The sequence below is a fragment of the Prionailurus bengalensis genome, chromosome E2 (genome assembly GCF_016509475.1).
Source record: "Prionailurus bengalensis isolate Pbe53 chromosome E2, Fcat_Pben_1.1_paternal_pri, whole genome shotgun sequence".
Taxonomy (NCBI): domain Eukaryota; kingdom Metazoa; phylum Chordata; class Mammalia; order Carnivora; family Felidae; genus Prionailurus; species Prionailurus bengalensis.
In genome coordinates, this window is record NC_057352.1 from 31,835,481 (window position 1) to 31,851,990 (window position 16,510).

The 16,510-nt window shown below is 41.6% G+C and overlaps 1 protein-coding gene across 1 annotated transcript in view; it reads left to right on the forward strand.

Moving 5' to 3' along the window:
* Positions 1 to 16,510, forward strand: part of FTO (FTO alpha-ketoglutarate dependent dioxygenase) — a 389,618-nt gene that overhangs the window by 103,399 nt on the left and 269,709 nt on the right. Inside the window, exon 2 of the mRNA XM_043599212.1 lies at positions 7,410 to 7,487. Coding sequence (XP_043455147.1) covers positions 7,410 to 7,487 — 78 coding nt within the window. The remainder of the gene's footprint in view (positions 1 to 7,409; positions 7,488 to 16,510) is intronic.

Here is a 16,510-nt window from a genome sequence, read left to right on the forward strand (position 1 = left end):
TCTAGTATCATTTTTTTTTCTGCCTTTTTAATCATTTCTTACAATGAAGCTTTGCTGGTATTCCATTATTTTTATTTTTCTGTATCTGCAAAAGTGTTTATTTCATCTTTGTTTTTGAAAGACATTTTGGCTTGGTATAGAAAGCTAGTTGACAAATACTTTTGTCAGTTATTTGAAAATGTTGTTTTCACTGTCTTCTGGCTAACATTGTTTCAGTAGGATATTTCATTTTATGATTTGTTTTTGTGTATATACTATTTCTTTGACTGCTTTTAAGCTTTTCTCTTTTCACTGAATTTAAGTAATCTGATTATATTATGCTATAGTGTTATTTCTATATGTTTTTTGTGCCTAGGGTTCTGTGAATACCTCTCTTAAATCTGTGGATTTATAGTTTTCATCAAATTGGGAAAATTTTTGGACAAGTCTTTTTCCTTTTCCCATTCTCTTGCTTGTTCTTTAGTGACTCTAGTTGCAAGTATTATACTGCTTAAAGTCATCTCATAGTTCGCCGTGATTTTTTTTTTCCAGTGTTTCCTTCTGGATAATATCCACTGATATGTTTTCATGTTCGCTCTTCTGTTCTCTGTGATATCTAATCTGCTTTGAATCCTATCCTTTATATATTTCATCTTGAACATTGAGGTTTTCCTGTCTAGAAGTATGATTCAATTTTCTTTATTTCTTCTGTTTCTCTCCTTACCATGTTCAGTCTTTCCCCAACTTTTTGAACTTACGAACTACAGTTATATCACTTTTTAAATGTACTTTTCATTTTGTCATTGTACCATTTTGGAGCCAGTTTCAATTGATTGATTTTTCTTTCCATTATAAGTCACATTACTTTGTCTTGCTTTCCATGGTTGTAGTTTTTGATTGGACACAGTTTGATCCTTTTAGTCTGATTTAAGATTTTTAAAGAAAGAACAGTCTAGGACCAATTTTGTGTTATCATTGAAACAAAGTCCTCCTGAGAATTTTTCCTGATGTTTTGTGGATTATGTGATTTTTTACTTTGGCTGGATTTTTGGTCTGCAATGACATTGGCTCCCATTATTGGCAACAACAAGACATCCTAAGAAACTTTCTTAAAAGAATTTCTTGGAGCACTGTAGAGCTACCAAAGCAGCTAAGACTTGAGTGTCTAAAAGTTGTGGTAAAAGCATTTGTTTTATATTAAAAGAAAAAAAAAAGGATGGCTTTTAATTAAAATTATTTAAGATTTTGTGTTTATATGTTCTTTTTAAGTTAAAAATTGGGCAATTCTTAAAAGATAAAATTTTTGTTGCCTCTGAATTGATATGGTGGAGTATAGCAGAAATGACCTTGTACTTGAAAATGAGAATGTGAGTTGTGATTTTCTCATGATCAGCCGTGTAATCTCTTGCCAGTCACTGTATATCCCTGGATGGGTTTTTGTTTCTTCATCTGTTCTAAAATTTTACAATAATTTTTATTTCTGTCACCAGTATAGCTAACTGAGGCATTGTATGTGTGTGTGTGTGTGTGTGTGTGTGTGTGTATACACATAAACTTTTATGAAGAGTTTTTATATGTTTCTGCTGTAGTTCACCCAAGCCAATTAATATCTGCATTTCCCATGTAGCATTAATCTGTGTCATAAAGTATAATTTGATGGGTTACACATAGGTTCTTTTATAGATAGCTCATAACTGGTAAATAAAACATATTTCCCAGAGATGAGCAAATAACAAGTAGTTGTCGAAGTTTATTGAGGGTTTTTTTTTTTTATGTGCTAGGCACTGTTCTTCGATCTCTGGATGTGTATCTTCACTTACACCTCACATGGAGCTAAGAGACTAGTTCCAAACCATTTACCTAGTTGGGTAGAACTGGTATTAGAACTAACTTGTGGCTTCTTAGCTCATGCTTTGTTATACAAACGCCTCCCCCCATTTGAATGCCATTTCCCAAATACCTGCATAGGTTATTGCTTGTAAAACACACTAATACATGCAACTGATTTTATTTCCTCTTCACAACACTCGGTGAAACAGCGTTTTACAGACGCGTAAACTAAAATCCGGAGAGGCCGATTCATTCGGGTGTACCACATGTTGGAAGTGATGAGTCTGGATTCAGATTCTCTTTTCTCCCAAATTCGGTTTATTTTCACCATGCCATTATTTTCAGCGAGGATAGGAAAGCGAATACTAAGTTTCTTCAAGTGGTTGAACTACGGTTTTTTCCCTTGCATGTACAGCAAGTATGGCATATGTGGATATGAAATATTTATTTATGCTGCTTTCGGTTTAGCTCTTTCTTACTCATCTTTGTGGTATTAGGTTTGATGCGTCTTCCTCAGGGAGGTTTTACTTACTCACACCCTGCGTAAGGACGAGGTCAATTTTCCCACTTTTATTTGAAACCCTCAGAAGATCGGATGATTATTTTTACACTGAACACTCATAAGCCTTTTTTTATTTGTGACTGCATTTCGAAAAGAATCAGAGAGCAAAATTAAATTTTTATTGAACCTGACAAAATACGATTCACAGGTTGAAAATTACGTGGAAAATGAAAAATGGATAAAGAGTTAAGAGTTGTTAGCAGCATAATCTGACGAGACTGCAGAAAATACGCTTTATTTGTAGGTGAGACACCCCCTCATATCTGGTTCATCTTTTTATGTAACTATTGTAAGATTCTCAAACCATAGCTCTCTAGGACAAGATTTGCCAGCTCAGATACAGCTTCCCTTTTCACAGCGAGTCAGAGGCTTAGGGTTGAAGTTCGACCTCCAACTTAAAAATTTTTTTTGTAATGTTTTTTTATTTATTTTTGAGACAGAGAGAGAGAGACAGAGCATGAGCAGGGGAGGGGCAGAGAGAGAGGGAGACACAGAATCGGGAGCAGGCTCCAGGCTCTGAGCTGTCAGCACAGAGCCCGATGCAGGGCTCAAACTCACAGATGGTGAGATCATGACCTGAGCCGAAGTCGGACGCTCAACCGACTGAGCCACCCAGGCGCCCCTCAACCTCCAACTTTAAATCTTTGTGGTTTCGAGTTGCAGTGTGTTTTACCTAAGGCCTTGTGTTCGCGTTGTCTTTACTCCCTGGAAGGGTGGAAATGGGTGTAGCCCCTTACAGAAAGGTCTTCATACGCTCCTCCTGCCGGGTGGGAGCGCTTGGGTTTTGCACTCTCTGGCCTTCTGTGCGGCATTTGTGAGCCGCCTGATGCATTTGACACCAGCGTGACAGCAAAGAAGCTTGTGAGCCGAGGTGTGTGCGGTCGGGCCCAGCTGTGTGGATTTATCTGTACATCAGGCCGGGGAGCGGCAGTTAGCCAGATCTGACAGTCAGCCAGGAGCACCCTGTTCGTCCACTCCAGAGTGCATTTTAATGTGTGTGCTCACCGACTGGTTGGCATTTGACACAGAGAAATTGTCAGAGCCGGGTGGTTTGTTTTTGCCTCTTTGCTCTTTGGTGTGCGGGGCTGTGAGAGTTTCCTCCCCGTATGCTTCATATGCATCACAAAAATATGCACTTTCTAAAACAGAGTAAAAAAATTCAGGGCATCATGCCTTTTCACACTGAATTTTACGTTAAGAATCAGTAGGCAGTATGTTTGAGGTAAGAAGAGGTGATATGTTGAATAGGCCACCTATTTACCTAGTTCAAAAAGCAAAAACAATGCAAATGGACTATTTGGAACAGTCTTGCTTCACCCATGTCCTCTCGTGTTCATTTCCCACCTCTGCCCTGACAGGTAACCACTTGAATAGTTTGTCACGTATCCTTTATGTTTCTGTGTGACACACAAGCACATGTCCGGCCCGTTGCCTTTTACTTCCCGAGATATTCTGGAGAGCTTTTTATTTCACTAACAGGCGAACTTCCTCATCCTTGCTTACTGTTGCATTTTATCTCATTGTGTCAATGCACCATAGTTTAGTTAACCATTCTCTGTGGGTGGATCCTTGCTTTATAGCTAATCTTTTCGTTTAGTCGAGCTGGAACATATGTATCAAAACACTTATCCTTTTAAAATCTACAATCAAGTGGTTTTTAGTACGTTTCTAAGCTTTTGTTCTACAGATAGTGGTCCAGTGGGTAAACTTGGACATACATTCTTCCGAACCCCACACAAGTACAGTAAAACCTTGGTTTGCGAGCATAATTTGTTCCAGAAACATGCCTGTAATCCAAAGCACTCGTATATCAAAGTGAATTGCAAGAACCATTGGCTCAGTTGTGATCATGTGATGCTCGGTATCACGTATTATTCATACTGTAAGGCATTGCTCATTTATCAAGTTAAAGTTTATTAGAAATGTTTGATTGTCTTGTGGAACTCTCACAGAACAAGTTACTCACAGTCCAAGGTTTTACTGTATATCCATAGAAAAGTCCTTAGAAGTAGGATTTCTGAGTCAATGGGCAGATGCATTTGAATTTTGATAGGAATTGTCAATTGCCATCCATTGATTGATATTGTACTCATTTGCACTCTTGAATATGAGAGGACTTTTTTTATTCATAGTCATGCCCAGAGTCACTTTGCCTTTTTATAAAGCAGTGTTAACTTTAAAAGGTTTTTTTCATGTTTTATTTATTTTTGAGAGAGAGACAGAGCATGAGCGGGGGAGGAGGGGCAGAGAGAGAGGGAGACACAGAATCCGAAGCAGGCCCCAGGTCTGAGCTGTCAGCACAGAGCCTGACACGGGACTTGAACCCGTGAACCGTGAGATCATGACCTGAGCTGCAGTCTGCCACTTAACCAACTGAGCCACCCAGGCGCCCTGCTAAAGCAATCTTAATTTTTCAGGAATGTGTGATGTTCATGAATTACCAGTTGAATCTAATATTAATTCCTGATTGATTTCACCAAGGCAGATAGGACCAGAATTTTTTTTAAGTTGATAAATGTTATTTTTATTTGATCTCATTAGTTAATTGGTAAAATGGTAGGCTGTGAATGTACAGAGCAGATTTCATATGTGGGGTCTTAAGTTCAGTGATTGCTGGACCTTCATTCTCTCCTGTCATATAGATATGATGATGCTCACAGTATCAAAATTGAAATTTCCAGTGGACGGAGACCATTTATATTCAGCTTGCTCTGTGGTAGGCACATTCCTATAGAATTTTATCCTTTTGATACAGCCCTTCCAAATTCTGATGTTTTATACCTGTCTGATACCCTGGACTTCAACTGAGCTGGGAAGTTGTTATTTTTATAACAGAGCTAACGTATTAATTATAAACAGAATTTCAGCTTCCATCAATCCTTGTTGACCTACAGGACAGGTCTATTGCTTTTTAATCTCATTAAGGTAGAATATTTAATTCCTTAGAGGTATTGTGCCTCTGTCGTCCTTCTTACAGACAAATTAGCTTCATAGACTCGCCTGCAGAGATCTTAAGGTGGTATTTCCAAGATGGAGTCATTTCAAGGTTTGAGATATCATATGCCTTTGAATTATTCAAGGATTTTAACAATGGGTTAATTTTTTTTTTTCTTTTTTTTGGCATTTAAGTATTCTATCTATAAAAAGGACTGGTAAAAGATTCATAGGAAAATGCAGGCTTTCCTGAGGTTGAAGTGAAAATTGAGGTGTGGATTTTGATTAGATCTGTGGTGAAGTCATAAATGTGTAAGTATATGCCTGGAAATATCATTAGTTCTTCCCGTGTCCCAAATAATGGCTAATGTTGAAAATAGATGAACCACTTAACCAATGATTAATCTAATGGTTTGTGTTAGTAGATGGGTTCTTCATAAGGGAAAACTGTTCCTTGTTTAACTGGTAAACCTGTCTTATCATTATGGATGAGAATAAAACCTACAGTCCAAGCAGAAAGCTTTCACTAAATAAATAAGACCAGGATTTTATATGAGTAAGATTTAGTGTTTTGTTTCTCGTAGATCAACTGGTTGCTATATTTCGATTCCTTTTTTCTTTATTTACCTTGGATAATTTGCAAAAGATCCAAAGAGAATTTAGGTTCTGCCCTACAGGTGTTTTCTCTGGACTACTCTGTGATGGGTTTGTGAGAGAAGGCTGCTTTCCTGGGAGAGGGGAGGGTGATAGTCAGGGCCCCCAGGTCTGGTTGAGCAGGTTGGTCACTGCATAAAGATAGTGTCCACTGGAGCAAGTAGGGGCTAAATTCCAGTTAGTGTTCACCAAGCCATGCCCTGTGGAATAGGGCTGCAATGACTCAGAGCAAGGCGTGCCCTTTTCTAATTCTTTTTTTAATTTATTTTAATTTGAGAGAGAGAGAGGGGGAGGGAGAGGGAGAGGGAGAGAGAGAGAGAAAGAATCTTAAGCAGGCTCCACACTCAGTGCAGAGCCCAACGTGGGGCTTGATCCCACAACCCTGGGATCATTACGTGAGCCAAAATCAAGAGTCGGATGCTCAATTGACTGAGCCACCCAGGCAACCCCCCCCCCCCATTTTCTAATTCTTATAAAGGTGCCAATAACAACCAGAATATGCATTTTATTGCAGTTTTATTTGAAAATCTGTTGTTTTTCTTTTGATTTTTTTTCCCTTTGAGAAATTTTCTGTAGTATGTAGATAATTCCTATGTGTATGTCTATGTGTATACACACACATATAATGCCATTTAAGCATACACACATACACGACACATACCCTCCATATATATTTGAATATAACATTAGGTATTCTTTGAAAAAATCCTTCAGAAGGAAGGTGTCACCTTATATGTCTTTGATTCTTTATAAAGCACTTTATAATATGGGGTCTTCTCTTAGTTACTTTGTTTGAACAGCGTAGTACTATTTGGGAAGACGTAAAAATGGCCTCAGACAGGGCTAGCTGTGGATGCTTTACAAACTTTTGCCATAAAATTGGAAAAGAAAAGTGAGGATGCTTTTATTAGTAATTAGTCTAGAGGTGAAAGATTACTTTCAAAAAGTAATACATAAGTAGATATGATACCAAATTAATGTTTATAGGATGAGTACATCTTCCAAATATCCTGACACTGTGTAAATGGATACTATAGTTTGCTTTGGTATTTCCAGTGTTTAGTGTCATAGATAAATTCTGTCATTATACAGACAGGAAGATTTGCTTTAGAAAACTGTATTGGATGTCTCAAAAGGTGATTCTGGTGATGAGAAAGACCTTGAGTTGAAGAAATATGTCAAGATTGGTGAATTAAATTGTTTCATGGAATATAAGAGTGAATAAAATCATGATTGCTAAATTAATGCTTTATCCAATGTGTCATTTAAGTGTATGTAATTAAGTTAGTACATTAAATAATAGGCATTCAGCTCATTTCTGTCTGTAAAAGTTTACACACTCAGGTTGGCTAAGTTTTCTGGGTATTGTTTTAGTGGCAAAACAAGGGATTGTCTTATATTTTGGTCACTTTATATTCAATCACCTACAATCATTATTATTTTTGAACAGAAACTGAGGCTTCTTGAGGAGCTTGAAGATACCTGGCTTCCTTATCTGACCCCCAAGGATGATGAATTTTATCAGCAGGTAAGATTTTTTAATGTTTGTGTCAATTTGTATTTATTCATTCTGGTCTAAGAAGCAGCTGTGGTCTGGAGAGGTTAAATGAGAAGCGAAATGGTCTGATCTGGTTATGCGGTGACTCCTTATCATCCCCAGAACGTACAGACTCCTTCACGATCTGCTCTCTGCCGTGAACTTAGGGCTTTAGCACAGTGGACTGTTTTTTCTTCCCCAACGTTCCATGCCTTTTGTACTTCCTTGCCTCTGCTCATTGTGTCTCTTCTGCATAGACTATCCTTTTTGCGCCTTTCTTGTTGCCAGACGGCTAAGTCTTCAAGACTTCACTTAGGGGTGCCTGGGTGGCTCAGTTGGCTAAGCATCCGACTTCGGCTCAAGTCATGATCTCACGGTTCGTGGGTTCGAGCCCCGCGTCGGGCTCTGTGCTGACAGCTCAGAGCCTGGAGCCTGCTTCAGATTCTGTGTCTCCCTTGCTCTCTGCCCCTCCCCCGCTTGTGTTTCTCTCTCTCTCTCTCTCTCTCTCTCTCTTTCTCTCTCCCTCACTCTCTCGAAAATAAATAAACATTAAAAAAAAAAGACTTCGATTAAACATCCCCTTACCTACAAGTAGAGTTGACTTTGCTTTGTTGTTCTCAGCTTCTTGTACCCTGTGAGATACCTCTGTGGTGCCTATCACATTGTGTTGCAGTGACGGGGGTTCTGTGTTTCTCTCCCTGACTTCGTCAGTACTCTTTCAATTACAAGTGACGAAAACCCAAACAAACTCATTGCAGCAAAAAAAGGGAATGTACTGGCCTTCTTAACGTAGAGGCCTTGGAGTGCCCGGCTGAAACCAGCCTCTCAAAAGATGGTATCTGATCACTGCTTTTCTCTGTGCCGTGGTTTGATTCTGCGCCCCTTGTGACTTCATGCTGGATGGGCTCTGACCTGCTAGCATAGGAGGACCCTCACAGCCCGAGGGGCGTGTGGTTTGAAGCACATGGGATCTTAGAAGAAGGCAGTAATTTCTTTTTTTTTTTTTCCGGGGTCCATCCAGTTCTCCTGGGAGTGATCTCGTTGGCCTGGTTAGAATCCTGTGCCTATTCCTGAACCAGTCACTGTGTTCAGGTGGGTGAGACGCTCCCGTTTGCACAGCCCAGTTCATGCACCCACTCGTGGAGTTGGGCTCAGAGAGGACCATTTCCACTCAAAGTGCATGGGCTGTGAGTCAGAGATGGATGGTTTCCTTAGGGGACGATCGGAGTCCCCGTCCCAAAGAAGGAGGGGAAGGCGTTCTGGGCAGGCACTGATAGTGCACTGTCACCTCTGCTTTCCTCCTAGGATGTAAGCTCTTGGAGGTAAGAATTTGACCCCCTCATCTTTGTTTCTCCAGCATCTAGCGTGCACTTGGATGTGGCTGATTCTCAGTAGCGGCAGAAGGAAGACAGGAAAGAAGATGTTTACCCATCTAGAATCCAGGTCCCTTGACTTCCAGCTCACTGTCCATTCCAGGACGTTATCTATCATCTCCCTTCTCATTAGATGTTCGCTGTCTTTCACCGGATGAGTCCTTTTATGGACTAGTTTTTCCTCCGTGCACCTCTTTCTTAATCCTTAGAGCTCTAGCACATATTCTAACCAAGACATCAATCTGCGCAGGCCAACCCCCTGCTTCAAACCGCGTGGTGGCTGCTTGTTGCCTGGGTCTTGCATTTGTAGCCTTATCTCCCTGTCTCTTTCATCTTGTTACGTACGCTGGACTTTTGTCGCAAGCACCTCAGACCAGCTGCGCGGTCTCGTGTTTTGGGCCTTCTTGCTCCATTCCCGGCTGACATCCCTTCGTTGGTGAACTTCTGTTACCTGTGAGTAACGTGTCCTCTCTTGTACGGTGCTTCCCTAACACCTCTACAGCGCGGAGAATTGTCTCTGCTTCCTGTCGTGTGCACCCGTCGGACTTTACATGCCCCTTTACTACCTCCGTGTATCTCACTGATTTTATTTATATGCTTGTCTCCCTCATCCTTCGTGCTTTGTACAGGGCCTGGCACCTAAGTAGGTATTTAAATAATTTGCTTGGCCGGATGAATGAATTAATGCACCAATTAGTTAATTTCAAAAGCCAGTCATATCATAACGTTTAGTGTGATTTTAATTTTGTTTTTGTCCATGCACTCTCCTCTCCGGGGAGGCGGGTTCTGGAAAGGTCTGCAGGATTTATGCAGAAATGTTCTAGGCCGGCGTGGTAGGGTTTTCGATCCTTTGAGCGTTTCTGGTTTTCCAAACTATCTTGAATGAGCACGTATTCTTTGGTAATCAGAAAAAAAAAAAAATTATCCAAAGCACTTTCCTTAAAACAAGTAAACCCACAAAATGCAATCAGTTCTTAAATCCCTATTGCTATTTTCGGAGACATGATTACGCACGTTGCCGTAAAGCAGCTGCTGGGCCTTTCGGCTTTGGCATGGTGCGAGCGGTGCTGGTACACGACGAATTAAACACAAAGGTTATCAGCCGCGGTGCTCGCAGCCAGCCCAACACTGGGGGATAAAAGGAAACTCAGAGGCAAACAGAACAACTACCAAGGTGGCCCTTTTATCTTTCCAAGACCCACAACAAGCCCGATAACAGGATCTAATCACTTTAAGTGCGCCTTATAATAAGGGCTAGTGCTTCAGCAGACCCTTCCTAAAGCAAATCTTTTCCCTTCGAAGACGACGTGTAAGGACATGAATAAATAGAAAGTTCTGACCCGACTCCGGGTCTTTTAAACAGGCCCTGGCCACAAGAATGCCAGTCCAGCTGCCAGTCCCAAAAGCAAGGCTTGGTGTAGCTTCTCTGTTGGGTCCGCTCGTTGACCCCACACCCTTAAGTGGGCCACGTTCTTGCATTCGGCCCTCACAACCGCCCCGTTCACTTATGCCACAAAAGTGTGTGCAGCAGCTACTCTTCTTCAGGCTTGCGGTGTTGGGGGGGGGGGGGGTAGGTATTATCTTTCTGTTTTAGAAATTTCTCTTTAGGGGCGCCTGGGTGGCTGAGTTCGGCCCAGGTCATGAACTTGCAGTTTGTGAGTCTGAGCCCCCCATCGGGCTCTGGGCTGACAGCTCAGAGCCTGGAGCCTGCTTGGGATTCTGTGTCTCCCTCTCTCTCTGCCCCTCCCCTGCTCACGCCCTGTCTCACTTGCTCTCTCTCTCTCTCAAAAATAAGTAAAGATGAAAAAAATTAAAAACAAAATTTCTCTTTAGATCCAGACCAAGCTCCGTATCTGAGCAGCAGAGGTGGAGTTCAAGACCACATTTGTCTGCCTCCGAAGGCCCACGCTCTTCCTGCCATGTGGTGCGCCTCCCGGTATCCCATACCTTGCTCAGATTCGAAACACCTTCAGAGACAGTTTTTGGTTTCTTCTGATTGGACCAGAGAGAAGAGAAATAAAACAGCCACACACTCAAAGGAGAAAAGCGGAGGGAACTTCTGTAGGTTCACTACAGAGGATAAGGAGAGGAGGGGCCACGTAGTCTGAAAATAAACCCTGGCTTCTTACCCCTGGTGGCGGGGGGGGGGGGGGGCCCTGGGGGGCTTAGTCGGTCAAGCGTCCAACTGCGTCCCAGGTCACCATCTCACGGTTTGTGAGTTCGAGCCCCTCTGACAGCGCAGAGCCTGCTTGGGATTCTGTCTCTCTCCTTCTCTCTGTGCCCCTCCCCTGCTTGTGCTCTCTCTGTCAAAACAAATAAAATAAACTTAAAAAAAAATGTTTAAATGTTACCCCTCTTATCCAGAGAAAATGCCTCTCCCGTCAGTATGCCCCCTTGCTTTCATTTCCTGTGTCCCTTTCCGTGTGCCAGGCTTTTCTGGTACTGTTTGCTGTCCTCTTTACTTGTATTTGCTTCTTTAAATCTTAACCCTCTGAGGCAGGTTTTTGTTTTTGTTTTTTTTGTTTTTAAATCCCATTTTACAGATGAGAACACTGAGGCACAGAGGGTTTTAAAACTTTGTTCAAGGCTTATATAATAAGCAAGAAGTGTCAAGACCAGGATCTGAGCCCAGGCTGTCTGACTCCTGAGTCTGAATTTTAGTATCGTCCTACCGTAGCTCTCGATGCTTCTGGGGAATTGCTCTGCCTTCATCCCCACGATCGCAAATCTCCGTCTCCATCCCTGCTCTCCCCTGCGACTTCCAGTGCTCCGGTCCCAACTGCCTATCAGGTGGCTGTGCCTGAACGTCTCACAGGAACATCTAACCCGACGTGATCTGTATTAGTTCATTACCGACTTCATTAAACATGTGTATTTAGCTCCCTTACTCTATGCAGGAACTGTTTTAGGCATTAGAGATGAAGTTGTGAAAACTGACAGAAGACTCTTCCTTCTTTGAGCTTATTTCTTATGGGGTGGGATGGGAGTGGGGAGGGAAGAGAAATAAACAGGAAACTGAAAAATAACTGTCGGACGGGAACACCGGTATGGAGATAAAGTCCGTGAAGGGGCACTGTAGGTGGGGGATTGCAAATTCATAGTGACATTTGAACACAGACCTTCTGGAGGTTTAGGAACAAGCCGTGTAGGTCCTTGCAGGAAGAATGTTCTGGACGTAGGGAACAGCAGAGCCTCGGTATGTTTGAGGGGGAGCCCCGGACCCCAGCATATCTGGAGCGGAATGAGAGAGTTGAGAAGAGAAGAGACGAGGTCAGAGAGCCATGGCCCCATGATACGGGAACTTGCCGTCTATGCTGGCCGTGCTGGCTGTGACTCCGAATGACTTGAGAGGCCACGAGAGGGTCTGGGGCACAAGTAGGACAAGCCATGACGGACATTTTGGTGAGGGTCCGTTTTAGGGGATCCCGCCGTTCATCCTCTTCCCTAGCGGCCGTCCCCTTTGGCCCGTTCATCAAGTCAGACACCTTGCCGTCCTCACTTCCTGCCCGTTGCTTCGAGCCCTCGTTCAGGCGCTGGGCCCTGGCAGTTCTGCCTCTCTGTACTCCCTCAAGGTGTGTCTCCTTTTCCATTTCCACCGACACAGTCTTCATTCCGGCCCTCGTTTATCGTTTTCCACCAACACAGTTTGGGGGCTTTCCAACTTGGTGTTACCTGTGCCCTCTCCGGTGCCATCAATATTGTGTTCCTCTTAACGTGTCTGACCTGTCACTCCTTGCTTGATAAATTTTGCTCGGTCTCGCTTGCCTGCAAGGTCAAGTTCACCCTCCTCAGCGTAGCCTATAAGGCTAGCGACGACCTCTCCGGTCGAATCTTTGCCCCTTGCCTAATGGAATCCATCCAACCTTAGACTCCTGTCCTGCGGGGTTTCTTGCTGCACCCTGGATCTGCTGTGTCCTTCCGTCCTTCCGTGGTGTGGTGCCTGTTATTCCCTGGGTGTGGAGTACCCTTATCCCCTTTTCTGTCTGGTGAGCATCTACTCACCCTTGAAGACCTTGCTTAACTACGACCTCTTCTGTGAAGATACCGGGAAATCGCACTTGGTTTACTTTCAGGGTGTATTAAAAATCTAGCCACTTCTTACCACTTCTGTCTTCTACACAGTCGCCAGGCTACCGCCCTCTCTTTCTCAGGTGGTTGCAGAGAGCTTTCTGTCTGTTTCAACACCGCGTCTGTAGCCCTGCTGTTTCTGAAGCTTGAGTCGGCTCCTTACGCTTTTCATGCTCAGAGCCCTTACATCGCTCCCCGCCTTGTTCGCAGTGAAAGCCTGGGACCTGACGTTTGCCCACAAAGCACCCTGAGTTCTGGCCCCGGAGCTTCTCTCTGCTCATTTGCTGCCTCTGCCGCCCCTCCTCCTGCCACTCTGGCATTCTCGCCCTTCGGAGAATCAACCCAAGCACACTGCTGCCCCCAAGGCTCGCACTTGGTGTTCCCTTAGTCTGGAACTCTCTTCCCCGCCCAGGCGCCTGCGGGGCTTGGATCCTCATTTCTTGCACTCTTCTGCTCAGATGTCACCTTATCAGAGGCCCTCTCTGACCAGCCCCTGTATAAATAGCATTTCTCTCCTACTTACCTTGGATTTCTTTTTTTCCATAGCACTGTCACAATCTAAATAAGTGAATACTAAATCCATAAAATACTATGTATATTATGGGCCATAGATACCAGGTGTTTATATGCCGTATGTATATATGGGAGCTCCTGGCTACCATATTGAAGTTTTCTTCTCTTCGTATTCCAAACACCTAGCGCTTTGCAAATAGTATGTGCTCAATAAATATGTACTCAACAAATGAAAAATTTCCAAAGTCCCTTCCTGCTCGTTTATTCCCTGCTCCCATAGTAGCATATTCATATTTCCATGATGATGAGCCGTTCTTTAGCTAGCGGTTTTTATTTCTATCTGTACTGTTAAACTACGAGGTGCTATAAAACAGGAGCTGCCTTGTTTTTATCTTCGTACTTATGGCACCTTGTACGGTGTCCGGTACATAGCAGGTATCCAGTCATTTTAAATTAACACCCAAAAGACGAACCATGCAGTGAGTGAACAAACACCTCTGAGCCGCTTTGTAGCAAACCACACGTCATCACAAGACCGGTCGCGAAAGCTGTGGCAAGGCCTATGCAGTAACCTCAGAAGAGAGCCTCCTTTGGGAGACCGCTCAGCATCGTGCAGCGGGAGGTTGGGCCAGATAAGCGTCCACCCCATTTGTCTCAGGATATGGTTGCCCAGTCATGAGCATGTTACAATGAAAATTACACAGAAAATATTATGACTGGTAATGTGTATATACATTTCTGTAGAGTACAAAATACAAAGTGTTAAGCAGCAAACTCTGCTAACAGCCAGATTGGAAATACAGTCCCTTGGCATCACAGTATCCTAACACTTTTTAAATGAAGTACCTTTCCCAAGTCACTTGAAGACTATCGGTTTAATTTCACTCTACCGAAGGTTCAGTTCCATTGGCTTCGTTTATGCGAGCCTCCTGCAACACTGGTATCTTCTTCATTTAACAGCAGGTCTGTCCTCTCTGTAGGACGACATCCTTTCAGAACTATCCCTTGATGTGAGAGGAGAAGCAGTAGAATTTTCACATAATGGTGTCAAGTAGGTGGAAAATAAAGCGTATTCTCCAGAAAACCTACCATTCATTCTGCATCTGTCAAAGATTGATAAAAGCCCTGGCATGTTGGCAATTTATATCTACGATGCCTTTCCAGCTGCTTATTAAACTATATAATTGTCATTTAGGTGACGGAATCTTTCGTAGACCTCAAGAAATATATTAGGTGACCAGACAACTATTAATATAATTGCATGACTGCATACTCCCTGGCAAAACTTTCATGGGATTAAACAACAAAAAAATTCTAACATACCTGAAAATCTGCCGACGGCAGTTCCAGATCATTGTGTGATATCTGATGTTTTACATGTACCTGTCCAGAACGGAAAGTAAACTTGCTTGTTTGGCAGAATGAGTTAATAGTCCATTATTTAACGTTGAGTTCTTTCCCAGAGTTACTTGCTCTCGTTAAAGAAAAATTTAAGAAACACTCCGTGGTGTTTTTATGTGTCAGGCACTAGCCTAGTTACTTTATAAATAATTAGATCAGGCATTTAGGATGGAGGACTTTTCCCTTGGATTTTTTTTTTTTGAGATAGTGACCAAATGAGCCAGTTCGAATATATTATTTGTATTTATTGCATTAAAATCATAATTTTCTGGAGCCTTCAACAACGTTTTAAATCAGATCTAAATTAGTACAGGAAGTTATATTGAAACATTTTTGAAAATTCAGGGTCATCAAAAAGAATCTCTTGGCAAATATAAGAAATGTCATGAAAATTAAGAATTTTTGAACACGACATTTTATCCTTGATTTTCTTTTTTCTAAAGTGTATATATTTTGGTGGGGGAGGGGCAGAGAGAGAGAATCCCCAGTGGGGTCCACGCTGTCAGCACAGAGCCCGACATGGGGCTCAATCCCATGAACCGTGACATCATGACCTGAGCCGAGATCAAGAGTCAGACGCTTAACTGACAAAGCCACCTGGGCACCCGTTCCTTGATTGTTCTAATTTAAAAGGTATTTTAGATTTATTTTGGCAAATCTGAAAAATATACAGATGTCTAAAGAAGAAAATTAAAATTATGTCCAGGTTCACCACTTAGAGATAACCACCATCAATTCGTGACCGTATTTTCCCCTACTTTTTTTTTCTGTATTTACATGTCTACATTTGTTTTCTGTTAAAGCTGAGATCCTATTGTCTAAATATCTGGTTATTAAATTTCTTGTTTAATAGTATTTTGTTATGTACGTTTTTCACAAAACAGTACAGATTTTTTCCTAAAGTGTGTTACTTTAGTATTCCATCTTGTATGAATATACCATTTCACCTCTAATCCCCTGTTGGGCATTTGGTGGTTTTCAGCTTTTAATCATAAATAACAGTATGATGAATATTCTTATAATCTTGGTACGTTTCTCTAATTCTTTCCCTATGATAAATTCTTAAAAGTAGGAAAACTGGATGGAAAGATATGAGCATATTAGGTTCTGGTAAATTTTCTCTAACTGGCCATAGCAAAGTTGTAATAGTTTGCATTCCTGATTGCAGACTATTAGAGTATTTGGTTTTGCCTCACCAGCAATGTGTATTACTATGATAAAATTTTGTTTTTTGCAAATTTGATAGGCAAAACTAAATTAAATATAATTTAATACAAATTATGTTAATTGGTATTTTTTTCTGACTTTGGGGGCAGTTCAATATTTTTCTGTATTGAAGAGCCTTTTCCATTAATTTATGTGATTTTCTTTATTGATATATATATATATATCAATATATATAGATAGATAGATAGATAGTTGTATGTGTATATATACATATATTTAAATTTGAAAGATTATTTAAGAATATTGTCCATTTTTGCCAAATAGATGGCAAATAGTTTTTTCCAGTTAGTGTTTGCCTTTTTATTTTATAATTCTTTTCATGTAGAATTAAAAAAATTTTGCATATTCAAATGTATCCACCTTTTATTTTTTTATTTTTATTGTTTTTAAGTTTATTTATTTTGAGAGAGACAGAGAGAGCGAGAGGGGGAG